The 22021-nt window shown below is 46.7% G+C and overlaps 1 protein-coding gene across 1 annotated transcript in view; it reads right to left on the reverse strand.

Annotated features, from left to right (window-relative positions):
• Positions 1-22021, reverse strand: part of DISC1 (DISC1 scaffold protein) — a 433412-nt gene that overhangs the window by 272423 nt on the left and 138968 nt on the right. Inside the window, exons 4-5 of the mRNA XM_052639485.1 lie at positions 16114-16261; positions 1118-1247 (exon numbers count right to left, since the gene is read on the reverse strand). Of these exons, the coding sequence (XP_052495445.1) occupies positions 1118-1247; positions 16114-16261 (278 nt within the window). The remainder of the gene's footprint in view (positions 1-1117; positions 1248-16113; positions 16262-22021) is intronic.

Here is a 22021-nt window from a genome sequence, read left to right on the forward strand (position 1 = left end):
AAAAACAACATTTTCAAACCTCGTGGCTCAGAGGGTAAAGAATCTGCCTGCAATGTGGCAGACCTGAGTTCAATCCCTGGGTCAGGAAGATCCCCTGAAGAAGAAAATGGAAACCCACTCCAATATTCTTGCCTGGAAAATCCCATGGACAGAGGAGCCTGGGGGGCTACAGGGCTATAGTCCACAGGGTCGCAAAGAGTCGGACACGACTGAGAGATTTCACTTCACTTTTTTCAAATTGCAATGATGTTTGCCTCCCTTTGCTGCCTTGCTATCATATGGAATTGGAAGGGTGAACTCATAACAAGAAGACTCTGCATGGAGTGGGGGTTTCCAGTTACCTCTCCACGACCCACTCTCTTGTCTAAGGTCACTTGGCCTTAGAGGCTAAGCCACACCGTGGACACACGTGTTAAAGAGCTCTGCATTTTCCAGAAGTCCATGTTCCCTCACTGCTCCCCAGTCAGGCTTCAAGTCCTCTAGGCTTTGGAAGGTGTGGACAGAACTTCAAGGCTCCTTGCTTCTGGGGGGCCTGTCAACTTCCAGAGGCCCTGGTCACCTTCTGGCTATAACTCAGAGTTGCACTAAGATTTCCAGCCCCCCATGATTCTCAGCCAACTTGCATCCACTGCTCCGGGACAACCCAGAGCTCCCACGAAGCCCAGTCATTCCCAGTCTTTCCCAGTTCCACCCACCTTGCCCAGTCCCCACTCACGGCTCTGCCTCCGGACAGTCCCTACCCACAGTCCAATCTGATAGCAGTTTCCATAAAGGATTGCCTCAGCTCAGATTTTTTTTTTCCCTGCCTTCCGAAAGAAACTTCTCTAGGACAAAATGATAAGAGGTGACAAATTGGCCTGGCACACAAGGAAAGCATATTCAAAAGGTAAAGTACTAGCAAAAACAAGCACAATCGCTGCTGAACTTCCAACCCCTTGTTTGTAAAGAGACTCCAACAAGCCCTCCAGCCGTCTCCACCCTCGCTCTGCCTCGTGGCTCCTGGGTGCACTGCCAACTCTCTAAGGACTGCATCAAGCAAAGACCCACTTTGCTGCATTTGGCTCACATGTGTTAGAAAAATGCTGCCTTGCTTCATAAAGAGTCTTCACCTGCTCACCTGTAGCTGCTGCTTTTCTCGGAGAAGCCAGTCTCGCCTGGTGATGGACACTCGCAAACTGTCCTGAGCAGCGGCTTCCAGCGTCTTTGGATCCATTCTCAGCCGGGCTTGGGGGTCGTCACTGCCAGCTCTTAAAACACACACACACACATATATAGGCACAGATATGAATGACCTGAAATCTTCATATCTACATGAATGTTAATGCAAAGAAGACTCACAAAGTGGCTCCCAGCTGCCCTCGTCCTTAGAAGGGTCATGGGGAAGAGGTCCCTAGTGTATGTGTTTGTTTGAATGATAATCTGTTGGGGCTTTAGCGGTTGCCTAGAGTCACCTTGCTTTATTGGACTGGGCACTGTCCGGCTCCATAACTATGCGTGTAGCTATCTGTACTGAAAGCGCAAAATGCACATCAGATTGTAAAGACTTAGTATGAAAACAAAGAATGCCAAGTATCTCATTAATGATATTTTCACATTCATTACATGTTGGGATGACAACATTTTTGATACACTGGGTTAATGAAATGTATTTCTTAAATTAATTTCACTTTTTTTTTTCTTACCTTTAAAAAATATGGAGAGTAGGGACTTCCCTGGAGGTAAAGTGGCTAAGAATCTGCCTGCCAGTTCAGGGGACATGGGTTCGATCCCTGCTCCAGGAAGATCCCACATGCCAAGGGGCAACTAAGCCCGCCCTCTAGAGCCTTTGAGCCACCAGTACTGAGCCCACGTGCTGCAACTACTGAAGCCCACACACCCAGAGCCCATGCTTTGCAACCAGAGAAGTCAGGCAATGAGAAGCCGCTGCACGGCAGCTAAAGTAGCCTCTGCTCACTGCAACTAGAAAGTCCAGCAACAAAGACCCAGCACAGCCAAAACTAAATAAAAAATCTTACTGTGGCTACCATATTATTTAAAATCATGCATGTGGTCTGCATTATACATCATTGGCAGCCCTGCCTGGACCCATCCAGAGCCAAATTCTGGGGCAGATCTTGGCTGTGGACATGACAGAGACAGATGGCTGATTTGAAGATGTTTGGGTCAGAGCTTCTCAGAAAAAGTGTGCTAGAAGACTATCAAAAAACCACTTAAAATCTGTTTGGCTCTTTCTCCTACGCTCACAGGAGTTGGCATATTTGGTTGAAGCAACACTGGTGAAGATGTGGCTCAGGCTGCCACCTTACGCGGGTGAGCTGGCCTTGCAGAAACCTTGCAGGTGTTTCTCATCAAAGGATGACAAATCAATTCCTAACTGAATGCAGTAGGATGGGGAAAAAGTCTACCCTAAGCAAAACTATGCCAACAATCCAAGGAAACAGTGTCTGTGAAAGCACCGTTGACTACAGTTAAAAGGCAAACAACAAGTTGGGGAAAAGGAAATATTGCTAATGTCAAGCGTGCTAGCAACAGAAGAAGAAAAAGATGAGTACATCTATCAGAAACTCAAGAGAATTATGATGGTTTATCATAAAAAATGGTTTTAAAACCATTCAAACAAATTCAAACAACATAAAATATCATTTTTCATGTAACAACTGACAAAAGCTTTCAGAAACCATAATTCCTTGGTGAGCACAGGGAATAAAAATTAGATCCAAAACATGCCTTTGGATCCTCTTGTCCAGGTTTTAAAAATTAATCATATGTAAATTGCCTTTTCATACTATTCATGGGGCTCTGACCATCCTTATGGCAGAAAGTGAAGAAGAACTAAAGAACCTCTTGATGAAAGTGAAGGAGGAAAGTGAAAAAGTTGGCTTAAAACTCAACATTCAGAAAACTAAGATCATGGCATTCGGTGCCATCACTTCACGGCAAATAGATGGGGAAACAATGGAAACAGTGTCAGACTTAATTTTCCTGGGCTCCAAAATCACTGCAGACATGGTGACTGCAGCCATGAAATTAAAAGACACTTACTCCTTAGAAGAAAACCTATGACCAACCTAGACAGCATGCTAAAAGCATAGATATTACTTTACCAACAAAGGTCTGTCTAGTCAAAGCTATGGTTCTTCCAGTAGTCATGTATGGATGTGAGAGTTGGACTCTAAAGAAAGCTGAGTGCCAAAGAATTGATGCTTTTGAACTGTGGTGTTGGAGAAGACTCTTGAGAGTCCCCTGGACTGCAAGCAGATCCAACCAGTCCATCCTAAAGGAGATCAGTCCTGAATATTCATTGGAAGAACTGATGCTGAAGCTGAAACTCCAATACTGTGGCCACCTGATAAGAAAAACTGACTCATTGGAAAAAACCCTGATGCTGGGAAAGATTGAAGGCAGGAGGAGAAGGGGACAATAGAGGATGAGATGGTTGGATGGTATTACCGACTCGATGGACATGTGTTTGAACAAGCTTTGGGAGTCGGTGATGGACAGGAAAGCCTGGCGTGCTGCAGCTCATGGGGTCACAAAGAGTCGGACACAACTGAGTGACTGAACTGAATTGAATATGTAAATAATTATCTGCCTGCCATGCAGGAGACTCAGGTTCAATCCCTGGGTCAGGAAGATCACCTGGAGAAGGCAACTCACTCTAGTATTCTTGCCTGGAAAATCCCATGGACAGAAGAGCCTGGTGGGCTAGAGTCCATGGGGTCCCAAAAGACAGAGACAACTTAGAAACTAAACAACAACAACAATAACCATAGGTACGCATAAAGAATAGCTACAGAAGAAATACCACACTCCTTAATAGCCCAAACCAAAAACACTGCAACTGTGGCCCCAAGTTAGGACCAGAGCAGTAAACCATGGTACATCAACCCTGAGGAGGGCTCTGCAGCCACTAAAATTAGGTCACCAAAGAAGATTAAATTGCATGGAAAATGTTCACTATTTATAGCTGTTTTCTAAAGCAGGTATTTGGTAATCCATATAGCATGGAACAACTATTCTAAAGATAACATATATTAAGTAAAAGATGAGAAAATATCTGCCAAAATGTTATCAGCTTTTACCTCTGTGTGATGGAATTACTTCTTTTGGCCAATCTTTTATTTTCTAATTTTTCTATAATAAGCAAATATTATTTTTTATAACTATAAAATACAAACAATAAAATGAAAGAAAAACAATAAGATAATAAAAATGTCTTCTACCACAGACACAAGTAGTTGTATCATTAAACATTCTAACGTATCCAACCAGTTCCAGGTCTTGGACAAAAGAGATATGTATGCATCAGAAATAAATCCTATCCATACATCAACAATCAAGGGTGTCTTCCTGGCAGAGAAGCAGGTCCCGCTGATGGGTGTGAGGCATGAACCACCCTGTCCGCTCTTCACTGGGACTTCCTTCCACACACCCTTGAGTGTGGCTGCCATGTTAACCTCAGGCTCCCTCACGCTGAAGTGGGAGAGGTGTGTGTTTTGATTTGTACATTCATGCAGGATCACACAACCTCCATATTTCTTTGGAAAGAAAGTGAGTAGCTAATCCAAATATGTGTGGTTATTTTGTCCATTTCTTTTCACTCCTATCAATTTGATGTACTCATTCATTCATTCAGAAAAAGAAGAACCATTCTTAAGCCCATTTACTATGTGCCATGAACTGTGCTGGGAGCCACAGACACAGCAATAAACAAGACATGGTTTCTGCACAGAGCAGAGGTGATGGATAAACCAAAGCCATGGACAAACATTCCTGCCAAGGCTCAGACAGACTGCAGAAATGGAAAGGTAGAAGCCGTGCTCCCACTTCCTACATCTTAATGTGGCCCTTACAAAACAAGGAGGCCAGCCAAGCCCTGCAGTGAGGCAACCCTGATATTCTTAGAGACAGCGGTGGAAAATATGTCACCTAGGCTTTTCTAAGTTAAAAACCAGCAGCCTCAGAAAAGGGAGCCTTGCTTGCCTTTCTGGGCCTGACACAGATTCAAACTCTGAATAATCTCGAAAGCTGCTTACTTATTGCAACATACCATGCAATTTAGAAGCTTATTTTAAGACTTGCTAGTCTCTGTTTCATCTGTGTAAAGGCAAATTACAATGGTAGTAGTAGTAATGAAAAAATTTAACTGGTAATAACAAAATAATTCAGTATGAATTGAGAATTTACTGTACACCAAGTGTTACCAGTTTTGCCAACAAGGAAAGAGAGCATCAGAGACACTTCAACAACTTGCTCTGGGGGCCCAATGGGGGCCCAATGGGGGCCTTTCCAGAACAGGACTCCCCCTGCCATGTCCTTCACCTACCACTTATCTGTAGGAAAAACTTTAGTCAAAGAATAAATTCAATTGGAAAAAAAATGCAGAAAGAAAGAAAAACAGTCAAGCAAAATAATAATAGCTTAGCCACTAAACTAAGTCAAGAAACTTTAGCTCCTCTTCCAGAGCTATAGTTAATTCTCTTAGCCATGTCCTTTGAGATATTCTTCAGATACTGAAGCCTCCATCAGGTGGAAGAAGTTAACTGTATGATGCCCACAAGCATGTAGACCCCAGACCAGTTGGAACCAGAAGGTTGATGATGTTGACTCCTAACTACCTCACCACTAACCAATAAGAAGAATGTCCATGAGCTGATCACACAACCCATAACTCCCCCTTCCTCACCCTGTCTTTAAAAACTTTTCAAAGTCTTTAGCGAGTTCAGGGACCTTTCAAGCTCTAGCTGCCTGGACTCCTTGCTTGGTGCCTGCAATAAACACTGCATTTTCCTCCACCACCACTAGGTGTCAGTAGACTGGCTTTACTGCACAGGGGTGAGAAGACCCAATGCCACCCTTTTCTAGCCGTGTGTCCTTGAAGTTACTCACCCTAACCCTACCAAACCTCCCTGAAGCTCACCTCCCTCGTTTACAAAATGAGGATGATGGTGGTGATCTTGATGTTGATACCTTCCCTGTACAGCGGATTACAGGGAACAAATCTATTCAGCAAACAACCATTGAGTGTCTACAAGTGTGCAGACTCTGCCCTCTCCCCGGGACGTCTGTTCTCTGTCCTCAGGGAGCTGGCTGCACCCGCTCCCGGCCCACATCAATGTTTGCATCAGGAGAGGGAACGCTGTGCTCACATCCAGTGGACACACTGTCCTTTTTAATGAAGAGTAAAGAAGAGGCGTTTCTGACAGCCTTTCCAGGTGTCAGAAGAGGGGGTCCCTGGAAGGAAACCACATCAGCGATTGTGCGAGTGAAACCCACTTCCTCCCCTGGACCCCAGGGTCTTGGCCTGTCCACCCAGCCTCTCGCTCGGAAGGGTGAACCTCAGCCCATCCCGTGCTGTTATCTCCAGGGTCCAGCACTGGGTAGGACTTCACAAATATTTACTGAGTGACTTCATGAATCCCTGGCCTAGAAAAATCCAGAAGCCATTTATATTCAGCTTTCTATTGCATGAGATCATTGCTTCACACTAATTTATTTCTCAATTTGCTCTGCTTATGCAAATATTAAGAGTTTCCTGAATTTCCTAAATAGATGCCATCTGGGTTGGGACAGGAGTTATTGAAGGAAATCAACACAGAATTGAAAATGAGCTACGGGGGAGCGACAGGTGACTGAGTGGGAATTCTCCCATCTATCGTTAATCACATTCATTACTTAATCCTTAAGAAAACCCTTGTGATTCACCCAAACTCTTCTTAATGTCTCTCAGATTTTGACTCTGGGTGAAGAAAGCTGGGCACAGACGGCTGTGCCCCAGGACACATGGCAGTTCAGTAATGAAGCCAGGGATGGGTTTGCATCTCAGCTCTCCAGCGCTCAGAGCCAGGCTCCCCTGCTACAACATTCCAGTGTTGTTCCCTTTATTCTAATAAACCTTAATGTGTAATCCCGAATGTCACTGCAAATTAGCTGTGCTGCTATAAACTAATCAGTATGGAAAATGAGCAAACCCCTCAGGGGCAAGAATTAAAAACATGTGGGTTGCAATGTTAGCACAGCACTCACTGCCCACAGGGAATCGGGGTATCTGGGAACCCACCATCAGCCCTGAGTTTCAGGCCCTCAACTGCCCAGTGCTGGCTAATCCCTGGCCTTTCTACTTTTGTCTTTTCCACTAATCACTTAAAGAAGGATAAAAAAGCCATTGGTAAAATAAGCTCCTACACCACTGAAAACAGCATAGCTCCAAATTACACAGGAGAGCGTTCTTCATCCCAGGGAAAACATCTGCCACCTGACTTTTGTGAGTGCAGAATTCAGTAATATTGAGCAAAGGATGAAGCCTTCCAATGCACTGCCTTTGATCAAAGGACCACCTTTGGGAATGTCCAGAGTGACAGGGCCGAGGGGAGTCCAGACATCCCACCTGCTAGGACACCTGGTGCCAGAACGGCTCATGGCAACTGTGTGGTTTATATAGTTGTACGTGTAACACAAAGGGTCTGTTTCCAGGCAGAAATGACAGTCACACGATGCTGCTTTGTTGCCACTGCTGGAATCACAGAGGCTTTTTAATGTAACTATTCACTTATTTCTGGCTGACCTGGGTCTTGGTTGCCGTGAGGGCCTTTCTCTGGCTGCAGTGTGCGGGCTTCTCACTGTGGCGGCTTCTCTTGTTGCGGAGCACCAGCTCTAGGTGCCCAGACTTCAGCAGCTGCGGCTCATGGACTCAGCAGTTGCAGCTCCCAGGCTCCAGAGCGCAGGCTCAGTAGTTGTAACGCACATTCTTTGTTGCCACGTGGCATGTGGGATCTTCCCAGATCAGGGATTGAACCCGTGTCTCCTGCATTGGCAGGATTCTTTACCACTGAGCCATCTCGGAAGCCCCATAGAATCATAGTTTTAACTGAGCAAAGAACCAAAACTGATGCTCTCATTTCCACAGTGAGGAAAACTACAGCTCCAATGACCACTTCCAAAAACAAGACTTGAGCAAGACTTTCTGAACACCTTTGCCAACTGCTGCTTGTATCCGTCACTATGCTATCAAATTTATGTCATCTGACGTATATGTTTCCATCTCCCCCATGCTGGGAAGATGGTGATAAGGAAGTGGTTTGGGCCAGTCACTGAAGTGTGCTTTAAATCTGGAAATAAGTTCCTCGGCCAACAAACAATGTCCATAAATGACAGAGGCCACTCTGATGGCACAATCAAACATTGTAAAATTGTCAGAGATGATGCAGGGAGCTTTACGGTTCTGCCTTATATATCTGATTGGGGTCTAAAAGTAAGGAGAGCGGAGTAAAATTCATACCCCTTAGGAAAGCGGGCATTATTGGTTTCTAAACATAGAGATGACAGCCCTGCAGGAGGGCACATGGATGTCCACTTAGGTTTATAGGAACCAAGTCCAATAAAACAGGCTTCAGACAGACTTCAGGTAAGTTGGAGCCAAGAGGAAGGAAGGTCTGTATTTGGAAGCATTTATTTATAATCCACTGATTTTAAAACAAATTTCAGGAAGTCTTCTGTGATTCCCATCAACTGGCTTTTCTCCTCTTTTCCTTCCTCCCTTATCTCCTCATGATGACGAGGGGTTGGAGGTGGGTCCTCTCGGGGGGACACGTGATACTAGTCCTCATTTGGCCCGAGCTGTGATTAGGGTTCTGAAATGTCCCCTGCGTATTGGGAAGAGTGATCATTTTATGCCACCTCATTTTGCATCTTGAGTAGAATGTGTCTATGTGAGTTATTTCCTAGCCTCTAGCAGTATATCTCCATTCCAGACTGTGAACTTAGAGCTGATGGTCACTGAATGTTATGGCCCCAACATGACAGTTAAGTGGAAATAAAGAATCATTTTTCAAAGGGGAGAGACAGAGACCTGGTCAGAGGAAAAAGGACTTGGTCCAGAAGCACCAGAAGCTACACAACATTCATCTCTTCCGTTCCCATCAGAAAGAAGAGATGTGAGCAGGAAATATTGGGCCTTGATAAGCCACATTGGAAAACCTCTGCATATCTTTGCTTTTAAACTTCTGTTGTACTTTGTTTACTTGTGTTTTAAGTTATTTATTGTTAAAAGGTCTTTGATAAAGGACATTTTACACACATGCGTGCACACACACACACAGGTGAAGTTGTAAATATGACCAGTTTTCATGTATGCATTGGTGGAGGTCCCATGGGAAAACACATAGGCTGCAGTCAGAGAAATGCAAAGTATTAATGAGAAAATTATCAGTTATATATGCACAATAGACCAAACCTCTGTCTTAGGAGAAAGGAAAATACAACCTTCTTTGGACTAGATGAATACAGCAAGAATAGATGCCTCTCTGCTCTCTTCCTATCATTGCAGTGAGAGGATATTCAGGTGGAAGTTTCTGGTTGCTCCAGAATTAGAAGCAAACGCTGAAGGACACAGGCCTGAAGCCCTCTACCCTCAGCTGGGAACATGAGGGGAGGTGCCCACCCCAGGCTGCACATAGCATCACCACCTTCCACCCCAGCACCCTCCACACACGCACACCTGCTGGTCACGCAGGAGACGGAGGCTTGATGAGGGATGCTCCCCAGCCCCACCTCCAGCCCCACACGGGAGGCAGCAAACTCTCCCACTGAGAGCAGGTGAAAGAAAAGCCACTCGACCAGACCCTCTCCTCCAGCTGGGAGCGCCCCGTAGCGGAGGCCGAGGTCTGTGTCTCCCACGTGAACCTCCATCTGCCTCTCTTCCTCTTCAGAGCCAAGTCCCAGACGAGGAGCTGAGTTCGGCTGGTTTTAGGAGACGCAGTTCTCAAGGAATCAGAGTGAAGGAGTGAGAAGGAGGAAAAGTCAGTGAACAGTGAGCTGCTGAGCTGATCACCACCCAGGCCACTGGAGCGCCAACCAACTAGGAACCTTCTGGGGAAAATGTGTGGGATGCTCCTCAGAGCCATCCCCCTGGGGCTGGGGCGGCAAGGGCATTAAGCCCCCAGCTCCCACCCTGGGGCTAAGGGCTGCCTTCAGGGGCAGTGCTCACGCCCCTTCCTCACAGGCTTCAGAGACAGCCCCATGACGGAGAAACCTGCTGGGGGCTGAGGTGCAGAGCAGTCAGTGGGCACGAAGGCGTCCACGGCTGGAGAGGGAAGGGTGGGCGCGGCTGAGGGGCTGGGACTCCGGGCGTCGTGTCTCTGCCGCAAGGCCCGCCCACACACCAACTTTGTGAGCAGGAATGGCATCTCTCTCTCTCTACCTTTGGTTCCGCGCTGCTCTGTAATATAACTGCTTCAGTGGGGTGTTACCGTAGCTACAGGGGGGTTACAACAGCTCAGTGGCTGCCTGTCAAGCAAGGATGAAGGAATGGGAGAACCGTGGCAAAGCATTGGGAATCACCCCCGCAACCCTCACCCCAGCTGCTGCAAGACCACCACTCAGCGTGACAGTACATGAGAGCCTCCCAGGAATCAAGTGGACACAACAAAAGGGATCCGCCCAACCAGTGTGCCTACTGGGCAAGGGGGCTCACAGAAAGAGGCTGCAAGTGAAAGTGAAGTTGTGTCCGACTCTTTGCGACCCGTGGACTGTAGCCCACCAGGCTCCTCCGTCCATGGGATTCTCCAGGCAAGAGTACTGGAGTGGGTTGCCTTTTCCTTCTCCAGGGGATCTTCCCAACCCAGGTATAGAACCCGGGTCTCCTGCATTGGAGGCAAAAGCTTTAACGTCTAAGCCACCAGGCTGGGTGATATGTGAAAAGCAGTGACTGCCCCCATGGAGTGGAGAGACTGCGTTCATGTCAAGATCAGGGAGGCGCTGCAGTGGCCTCTGGGGACCCCACACCTGAGTTCCGCAAGAGGGAACATGCAGGCTCGCGATCACGGGGGTGTGAAAGGCTGTGTTGGCCAGGGGAGCAGTGATGGCCCACAAAGAGAGGATTCCAAGCACTGGACAAGGAAAGACTTGAATTGGACATACAACTGACATTTCAAACTGGACTGACAGGATGAGCATCAGTAACTGAAAATGCCCCGGACATCTGTTATGATCTGCCCAAGATACCACAGAGAAATGGGAAAGATGTGTTCAACAGAGCACAGCAGAGCAGAGAATAGGCAAACCACGATGCGTTTGTACCCCTGCTGAGCAGAGACACCCCAGTGAACCAGTTATAGTACAGAGCGGTGCGGAACCAAAGCCAGAAAGAGACAGATGCTAAACCATCTGAGTACCCTATCTGCTTTAGAGGAGCCCAGTTAACCCCTGCGGTGACAGCTAACACTCTCTGAGATTCTGGAAGGAGCTGGACAGAGTGTGACTCAGGACGAAAAGCTCAGGGAATTAAACATACCTTTTTAAAAAGTTGAATTAAACAGAGAAAATTAAGATATGAAGTAGCTGGGTGTACTTGGGTACATTTCCTCAGATCTTATTCCAAACCAAATTTTCTTAACTAGAGACCCAAAACTCCTCCTCCCAGAGAGGAATAAGCTGAGAAGATCTGCACGCAAATGTCTGTATGCAACCGTCCATACGTTTGTACATATGTGGTTTTGTGATGAAAGAAGCCCATTGTTTTCATTAGCTCCTCTAGGAAATCCTTGATCTCAACAAGGTAAAGAGGCACTTATTTGTGTTACTAATCAGTATTGAAATTTTTCCATGTCAATACCACTGTTTTATTTCTTCAGGAAATAATTGGAAAGCATTCTGCGTCCCCCTGGGCTCAGAGAGCCCCTGGCCTGTGGCTGCGCAAGCTCCAGCCGGAGGGCACATCCCCCTGGTGGCCTCTGTGAGAACTGCAGCCAAAGCCCCTGGTTCAGAGAAAACCTGCCAGGTCCAGATAATCCTGCCGCTGACAAATGTCACAGGCTGCATGTGCAGTCGGCACACTGAGACACAATTTCTTAAACTATTAATGACTATGTAATTTTGTTAACATGCAATAGAAAACGGAGAAGGCAATGGCACCCCACTCTAGTACTCTTGCTGGAAAATCCCATGGACGGAGGAGCCTGGTGGGCTGCAGTCCATGGAGTCGCTCACAGTCAGACATGACTGAGTGACTTCACTTTCACTTTCCACTTTCATGCATTGGAGAAAGAAATGGCAACCCACTCCAGTGTTCTTGCCTGGAGAATCCCAGGGACGGGGGAGCCTGGTGGGCTGCCGTCTACGGGGTCACACAGAGTCGGACACGACTGAAGCGACTTAGCAGAAGCAGCAGCAGCAGCAATAGAAAAAGATAAGAAAGGAGTTGATTTTGAGGCATTATCTTCTAACAATAGGACAGGTGGATTGAGCACAAGAAAAGCCAAGATAATACTTAAATAACTGAAGTTTGGGAAACAGTGATCTAATTAACCCCTCCCCCCTTTTCTGATGAGGGGAGTGAAGTGTGGAGAAGGTGGGAAACCACATCAGGTCACACAGAGCTTGTTAAGACAGAAAAGACAGAATCAGACTCAGGTTTCCAGAACTCTAGTCCAAGGTTCTTCAAGGCACTGTGGACCTCCTCCTTGCCAGGTGGTAGCGCTAGAGATAGATAGAAATCGAATCCCAGTGGGCTCCAAAAGTGAACAGGAACTAAAAACACAGCATCCAGGTAGTTCACTGAGCAAAGGTAACAGGGTTAACAAGGTATGCCAGGGTTTCTATGAACTTCACAAATGGTTAATAATATCTTTTTGGACTTCCCTGGTGGCTCAGACGGTAAAGCATCTGCTTACAATGTAGGAGACCTGGGTTCGATCCCTGGGTCAGGAAGATCCTCTGGAGAAGGGAACCCACTCCAGTACTCTTGCCTGGAAAATCCCATGGACGGAGGAGCGTGGTGGCTACAGTCCATGGGGTCGCAAAGAGTTGGACACGACTGAGCAACTTCACTATAATATACATCTTTTTGTAAAGGACATATTAAGTTGAGTGACATGAATATGCTATCTTTATGGGTCACAAACAATTAAATATGAGAAATGCCAGATGATATAACCTGATAATGTAGGGCATTGCCTTTTAGTTCACAGTGCCCTATGAGACACTCATAGGGGACAATGGAGTTAGTGAGGTTTTTTTTAATTGAAGTATAGTTTATTTACAATGCTTTGTTAGTTTCTGGTGTACAGCAAAGTGACTCGGATGCTGTGTTAGTTTCTGGTGTAGAGCAAAGTGCCTCTGATAAATATTTATATATATACACGTATATATTCTTTTTCATATTCTTTTCCATTACGGTTCATTACAAGATATCGAATATAATTCCCTGTGCTATATATTAGGACACTGTTGCTTACCTATTCTATACATAGCGGTGTGTTTCTGCTAATCCCAGACTCCTAACGTACCCCTCTCCCCACCTTCCCCGTTAATAGCCTTAAGTTTGTCTTCTAACCGGTGCGTCTGTTTCTGTGTTGGAAATAAGTTCATCTGTAGCATATTTTAGATTCCGAGACCATAGCCAAGCAACGCTTTCCATCCATGTCCTGTGCAGATAAAGAGATGATCACTGGAGAGCAGGGCCCGGCTCCGACAGAACCCACAGGGAGCGAGTTCCCAACTGGGCCTCAGGCCGAATGCCAGGCTTGTGCCCGGGCTCCGTACACAAACACAGGGGTCTGGCACAAGCCCCCAAAGCCCTCCTGTGCCTGGTCTCCTCAGCTCTAAGTACAGACACTGATGCAGATGACGGTGTAGGTCTCCGTATTGATAGCAATATACAAACTCCACTACCCCCTACAATTGTCTTGAGGATTCAGTAAATTACTTCCTGTTCATCAAAAGATGAATAGATAGGCAAACTACGGTACCTGATGCAATGGAACATGATTCAACCTCCAAAAGGAAGGAAATTCTGACACCTGCCACAACATACATGAACCTTGGCTACGTGAAATAAGCCATCACAGAAGGACAAATACCACATGATTCCAACTATGTGAGGTACCCAAACTAGTCAAACTCACAGAGACAGAAAGCAGAATGGTGGTTGCCAGGGGCTAGGGGAGAGGGGACAATGGAGTGGGAGGTCTTTTTTAATTGAAGTATAGTTTATTTATAATGTTATGTTAGTTTCCGGTATACAGCGAAGTGATTCAGTTGCTGTGTTAGTATCTGGTGTATAGCAAAGTGATTCAGATATATATAGACAGAGATTATTTTTCATATTCTTTTCCATTATAGTTCATTATAAGATATTTAATATAGTTTCCTGTGCTGTGCAGTAGGGCCTTGTTGTTTATTTTATATATAGTGGTGTGTATCTGCTAATCCCAGACTCCTCATTTATCCCTCTCCCCACCTTCCCCTTTGGTAACTGTAAGTGTGTCTTCTAAGTCTGTGAGTTTGTTTCTGTTTTGGAAATAAGTTCATTTGCATCATATATTAGATTCCACATATAAGTGATACTATATGATATTTGTCATTCTCTGCCTTTATCTGACTTACTTCACTTGGTACGACACTCTCTAGGCCCATTTATGTTGCTTAAATGGCATCATTCCGTTCCTTTTCATGGCTGAGTAGTATTTCATTGTGTGTATATATACAGCCCAGCTTCTTTACCCACTCATCTGTTGATGGACACTTGGGCTGCCTCCCTGTCTTGGCCACTGTGAACAATGCTGCTATGAACTGGGTGCTTGTATCTTTTTGAATTAGAGTTTTCTTCAGATACATGCCCAGGAGTGGGACTGCAGGATCCTACCTGCAATTAGCTTAGCTCCAGTTTCAGCTTTTTAAGGAGCCTCCACGCTATTTTCCACAGTGGCTGCACCAATTTACATTCCTACCAACAGTGTAAGAGGATAGGGTGTCAGTGTTTAATGAGGACAGGGTTTCAGTTTGAGAAGATGAAGAAGTTCTGGAGATGGATAGTAGAATGTACTTAATGCCACTAAGCTGTATACTCACAAATGGTTGCAATAGTAAATTTTATGCTGTTTATTTTATCACAAAGGAAATTTAAAAACTGAGTTACTTCTTAACACACTCAGTAACTCTTACACAAGTGTTTTTTAAATGAATAGAAACACAATACATTGGCAGATGCTACAAATGGCCCATGACTGGGGCGCAGGACCAGAAATAACCCCAAGGATCAAAAGAAAGAAAGAATTAAGTAGAAATCAAGTTGGGACATTCCCATGTGAGAAAGGGACAGGAAACAAGCTGATACCTCAATGGCAGATGAAAATAAAAATAGAAACAGGAGGTGAGGTCCACCTGTCCCTTAAGAGGTAGAAGTTCACTCAACAAGGATGTATAAGGAAGCAGCTACCAGCAACCACACACACTGCTCTATGCTTCCTGCAAAACTGCAGGACAAGCAAGCGAGAAAATAACCAGCCTCACTGCAAGGCAGGCTGTAGGGAGACGCTAAGATCAACCGAACGTGAGTGAGAACTTGGTCACGCAGGTGTGTAACTGCACTCAGTAACTGAGTGCAGAGCCAAGCGGAAGCTGGAAATAAAATGTAATTGCCGTGGCCATGTTTGTACCCGAGCAGAAGCAGACCTGTGCTGTGACTCGGCTAATCACATTCATCACCACCCCTTCCACCCAAGTCTTTAAAACCCGAAGAGAGAGGTCACCAGCAGACAGAGAACAACCGCTTACAGACATTCCTACAGGCCAACACCTGGGACCCAGCCCCAGACAGCCGGACTTAGCTGCTCTAGGGTAGGAGCTGGACATTCAAAAGCTCTCCAGGTGACTCGGACGGGCAGGCGGGCCTGAGATCCACCGAATTCGAAATAGCAGCTGCACTCCATCTAGTCCTGGTCCTGGGAGACCCTTGGGTAGAGGAAACAGCGGAAGATGCCTAGAGGTGGAGTCAGGAGGAGGATGCATTTTCATCCCTCAGTCAGAGGGGACCGCCTGCGATCTTACAGCTGCCCTTGACCCGAGGAAATCCACCCCACCTGCTCAGGAGGTGGGCTCTCCCGGGGAGCTTAGCGCCCAGCCGGGCCCGTGCAGGTTAAGGGGCCCTCCTGCCACTGATCAGAAGGGCTTCTCGGGGCGTGTGACCCACAGAGGTCTTGCCCTCTGGAAGGAACACCACTCCACCCCCACCCCCGCCCAACCAACAGAAGGGAGGGTCTCCTGGGCTTGACTCCTACATGTGCTTCCTCACTCGGGAGTGGGGAGAAGGGAAGAGGACCCCGGGAGAGCGCTTACCGCTGAGCTGCCCAGCGCAGGGAAGCCTGGGCCTGGGCCCCCAGGTGGCCCAGGAGGCCGCTGAGGGCAGGCTGTTGAGAAGGAAGCTGAAAGTGCAGGCTGCTTCTCTCCTTCTCCAGGGCTTCTAACCTTTGTTGGATCATCTCGGCTGGAAACCCAAAAGGATGAGAGAGAAATAAAGAAACATACGACTCACAATAGACAACCCAGGGTCCCTGGCCCCACCCCCAGCCCATGGTCGCCTCAGTGACGTAACAGAAAGGTCACGCGCTCTAGGTCAGCACTCTTCATCTCTAGGTTGACGTTTTTTAAGTATCTCCTGTCTTTTTATTGAAAAGGCGGCCCCCTTAGCTTTCATTCTTCTAGGTCCCAGAGGTTGCAGTCCATGTATTTATATGATGATCGTCACTGTGACCATCACACAGGAGGATGCCTCATCCTGCGCTCGTTCAGCCAGTCGTGTCTGACCCTTTGTGACCCCAGGGACTGTAACCCGCCAGGCTCCTCTGTCCGTGGGATTCTCCAGGCAAGAATACTGGAGTGGGTTGTCATTTCCTTCTCCAAGGGATCTTCCCAACCCAGGGATCGAATCTGCATCTTACAACTGCTGCGTTGGCAGGTAGGTTCTTTACCACTGCACCACCTGGGAGGCCCATACCTCACACGAATTATTTCTAACACCATGATGATCACTTAGGAGAAGACCTAATTCTGATGAGTTCTGTACAACCAGTTGAAAAAGATCAGTGCCCAAGTGTTGATTTTGAGAATGTTTCCTTAGACACTGTTCATCAAGAGAGACTCACTCACAGTTACTAAGTCACCGAAGTGATGCTCAAACTCTGCCGTGCTACAGATGAGCAGAGATCCACTTCTGCTCAGAGGATGGCTCCTATTATTTTTCAAAGACATTTAATCTCCTAAGAGAAGGCATACACAGTGATCACTGCCAGACATTTTTTCTTCAAAGAAGATAAGCTGCAGAAATTGGAATCCCATCAACTAAGAACTTACCCTCATAATCAAACCCTCAAGAACTGGAAAGTTTCCCATAAAGCTATTTTTTTTAGAAATGCAAGGACTGGAGTTAAAAATATATCAGTCAGAGATTCCCTCCTGTTGGTCCTTGACAAGTGGGAAGGACGGTGATCCCCTCTGCCCCCTGGTAGTAGCTGGGCTCTGCGGCCCCGGAGATCCCAGGCAGCCACCTCCAGCCACGAGCGCCACCTGCTGACCCCGGTGTGCAACGCAAATACTACCTTTTACTATCGGGGCTTCCCAGGGGCCATGAGTGGTAAAGAACCCGCCTGCCAATTCAGGAGACAAGAGACGCGGGCTCAATCCCTGCATCGGAAAGATCCGCTGGAGGAGGAAATGGCGACCCACTCCAGTATTCTTGCCCAGAGAACCCTATGGACAGGGGAGCCTGGCGGGCTACAGTCCACAGGGTTGAACAAAGTCGGACACGACTTTGCACACACAGATCCTTCACTATGTGTGCCGTGAGAGGACGTTCCAGAGGCTCTGGCCTAGATTACAGAGTGTGCTAAGTCGCTCAGTCGTGTCCGACTCTCTGTGGCCCCATGGACTATAGCCCCAAAGGCTCCTCTGTCCATGGAATTTTTCAAGCAAGAATATTAGAGTGGGTTACCATTTCCTACTCCAGGGCATCTTCCCAACCCAGAGATTGAAGCTGGGTCTCTTTCATCTCCTGCATGGGCAGGAGGATTCTTTACCACTGGCACCACCTGAGAAGTCCCAAAATTTAAAGGAAAGCTCTTTAAAGACACTCTTTTCCTGTTGCTGCTGTTGTTTAATTGCTCAGTTGCGTCCGACTCTTTGTGACCCCATGAGCCGTATCCCTCCAGGCTCCTCTGTCCATGGGATTCTCCAGGCCAGAACACTGGAGTGGGTAGCCCTTTCCTTCTCCAAGGGATCATCCTAATCCAGGGACTGAACCCACGCCTCCCGCATTGGCAGGTGGATTCTTTATCACTGAGCCACCAGTCCCTAGCTCACAATATACGTTCACATTTCTACGGCCCTACAGTTCACTTTCCAAGTGAGCCATTTCACTTAAGACTCAGTTTTAAGTGGAAACGCTATTTCAACAAGCTTGTTATTTTGAAAGCTCTTTGAACACACTTTTTATGCTACACCAGCAGAGGTCAGTGCTGATTACAGGGCACCCCTCTTGGGCAGCAACACGTACTTGGAGGAGATGAGGGCCCAGGTGTCATGGGGAGCAGCCCCAGGTCTCTGGGAGTGTCAATGGCAAGATCTTCCCATCAATTTGCTGCAGACCTTGGGGCTAATAGCCAGAAGCTTGCTGAGAGAATTTGCCAAGAATTCATTCTAGCGACACCAGAAAAGGTCATCTGCGTCCTGTTGGAGATCCAGTACAGGTACTGCCAGGGCTCTTAGTCTGTGCCACCTTCTTCAGAAGGACGGTGGAACCAATTCAGACACCACACTTACAACACACGGTGGAGTCTGGCTGACAGGTCTACTAGGGTTGCGCCCACAGTTACCCAACCCGACCCGTTCTCTAACACCAGGCTTCATGCTTTTAAAATACTTTATTTTAATTAATGTTTACATTTTTATTAATTTACTTGCTTTATTATTTAGTTATTGACTTACTTCTTGCTGTATAAGGGAGAAGGCAATGGCACCCCACTCCAGTACTCTTGCCTGGAAAATCCCATGGACGGAGGAGCCTGGTAGGCTGCAGTCCCTGGGGTCGCTAAGAGTTGGACATGACTGAGTGACTTCACTTTCCCTTTTCACTTTCATGCATTGGAGAAGGAAATGGCAACCCACTCCAGTGTTCTTGCCTGGAGAATCCCAGGGACGGGGGAGCCTGATGGACTGCCGTATCTGGGGTTGCCCAGAGTTGGACACAACTGAAGCGACTTAGCAGCAGCAGCAGCTTGCTGTATAAAACCAAAACTTCAGTGAAAAGCAAGCGCAAAATACCTCATATGCTTTAAAATAGCATACCAATGCAATCCTGACGCACTGATAAAGATGTGTCAAGATGTTATTACACAGAGATTGGTAGGAAACTGAGCTGACACCTCAGCTCTGCCATTTCTAGCTGCGTGACCTTCAAATAACTTAACCTTTCTAAGCTTCCATTTCCTAATCTGCAGAAACAGGCCTAATAATAGTCTACGCATGACAAGGTCGTCTGAGGATTAAATGAGATAATCCACACAAAGCCTTCAGCACCGTGCCTGGTGCCTGGCACGTGTCCAGAAGGACTGGCTATTATTAGTTACACCACTGCGTGCTGGCCCTCAAGAGTCCACGAGAAAGTTAGAGACCCAGGCCGGGCCCCCTCCACTGGGCACTGCACTGTAACTGGCACCTTCCGCTGCCACAGGAGAAGTCCGCAGAGAACCCTAGCTGGCCTAGCAGCAGCAAACACTAGAAATGGGCAACTGGCTGCCAAAAATCAGATTCACAATAAACGCCAAAGGAAAAGTCATTGTGGTTATCCCAGCAGACAACTGTGATTAGCTACGTTCAATGCCGCCACTTACTTTACATTATTTCTATTTTATGACTTTAGAAAGCACACTAGACCATCTCACACCGGTCAGAATGGCCATCATTAAAAGTCTACAGCAATAAACGCTGGAGAGGGTGTGGGGAAAAGGGAACCCTCCTACACTGTTGGTACAAATGTAAATTGATGCAGCTACTATGGAAAACAGTATTGAGGTTTTAAAAAACTAAAAATAGAGCTACCATATGATCCAGAAATCCCCCTCCTAGGTGTATATCCAAAAGAAACCATAATTCAAAAAGATACATGCACCCCTGTGTTCACAGCAGCACTATTAACAGTAGCCAAGACATGGAAGCAACCTGAATGTCCATCCGCAGATGAATGGATAAAGAAGAGGTGGTCCATATATACAATGGAATATTACTCAGCCACAGAAAAGAATGAATAATGTCATTTGTGGCAACATGGATGGATCTAAAGATTAGCATACTAATTTATTGTCAGACAGAGAAAGACAAATATCATTATGATGTCATTTATACATGGAAACCAAAAGAAAAAAAAGTTGTTGCTGTTTAATTGCTAAGTCCTGTCTGACTCTTGGGACCCCATGGACAGAGGCCATGGACTGCAACCTGCCAGGCTCCTCTGTCCATGGGGTTCTCCAGGCAAGAAGACTGGAGTGGGTTGCCATGCTCTACTCCAGGGGAACTTCCTGACCCAGGGATCGAATCACATCTCCTGTCTCTTGCACTGGCAGGCAGGTCCTCTACCACTAGCACTACCAGGGAAGCTCTCTTTTGCAGCTGGATGAGTATAAAATCGTAACACTCATCAAATCTAAATTCTACTGCCTACCTCGCAAGATTCTGCTCCTCCTTCCAAAGGCACCATCTGGGCCTGCAGTTGTGCATTCTCTGACTTGGCTTCTTCCTGTAACTCCAGGTTCTGGTGATCCTGGTGATCCTCCCTGTGGTTCCCCCACACTCACACCTTCTCCATTTGCTCTGCGTCTGGTCCAGCTCAAGTCTCACCACTTCTGCAGCTGAGTTACTTTCCACCCAGGAGCTCACAGCTCCACCGTTTCATCTCTGCACATCACGACACTCGGGTGTGAGCAGCTCATGAGCCAGTGAACGGACACAGGAATTCAGAGACTGTCACACGTTATCACAAGAAGATCTCCAAATCCCGGAGGACTTGCCTGGCCTCCAGGACAGAGGCCAAATGTCTATGCCTGGTGTTGGGGACCACAGGCACACTGTCTAGCCTAGCTCACTCCTTCCCCATTGCACTCTGCCCCAGAGTGACGCAGTGGCAACACTTCTTGAAAAGAACACAGAATCTAAACACTGAGAATCAGGGCACCAAGCTGGCATAACCATTTTGGAAAACTATTTGGCAGTAGCTGCTAATATACGCTATATCCCATGATCCAGTAATTCCACTCCTAGGGATATGTCCAAAACACTCCCATCAAACAAGACATAGGACAACAGTCATACATTTATTTATAATGGTTCGAAACTCAAAATAACTCAAAAGGACCACAGATAAATAAACTACACAGCAGTAAAAACTGAACTGACTACTGCTACGTGCACAACAGCGTGGATGACTCTCACACACACACTGTACAACTCCATTTATAGAAAGCTCAGAAACAGGCAAAACCAAACTACGCAGATAGGGGCCAGAATAATGCTTGTCGTGGGGGAGGTAGAGATAGTGTCTGGGAAATGGGGATGAGGGAGTCTCACTGAGTGTTGGAAATATGCTACATCCCGTTCTAGGTGGTGGTTACAGAGGGCACACACACACACAAAAAGTTCTGAATCCTGGAGGACTTGCCTGGCCTCCAGGCAGATTTGCACCGTACAATACAGCTTTATGCACCTTATTACATTGTTGGCCTTCCCAGGTGGCGCTAATGGTAAAGAACCCACCTGCCAATGCAGGAGACATAAGAAACGTGGGTTCAGTCGTTGGGTCAGGAACATTTGCTGGAGGACAGCATCGCAGCCTACTCCAGTATTCTTGCCTGGAGAATCCTGTGGACAGAAGAGCCTGGTGGGCTACAGTCTACGGGGTCACAAAGAGTTGAACACAACTGAACCAACTTAGCATGCACCTTATTACATTATTCTCTATTTTACCTCAGTTAAAAAATTTTAGTGCATAAAAAATAAGAAGCACCTGAATTCCATCACCAACTTCAATGCTGGTGGTTTTCAGTGTCCGATAGGTCACTTCCCCATTTAAGTTTCAGAGTTTCATCCACTAAATGGGAAGAAGGTCTCCTCAGGGGTCTAAAGAAGTCACAATTGGGATTAAACAGCAAAGAGATGTTTAAGAGATGGTGGGCAGCTCACAACAGACGTGTTCTGTCAG

The sequence above is a fragment of the Budorcas taxicolor genome, chromosome 5 (genome assembly GCF_023091745.1).
Source record: "Budorcas taxicolor isolate Tak-1 chromosome 5, Takin1.1, whole genome shotgun sequence".
Lineage (NCBI taxonomy): Eukaryota > Metazoa > Chordata > Mammalia > Artiodactyla > Bovidae > Budorcas > Budorcas taxicolor.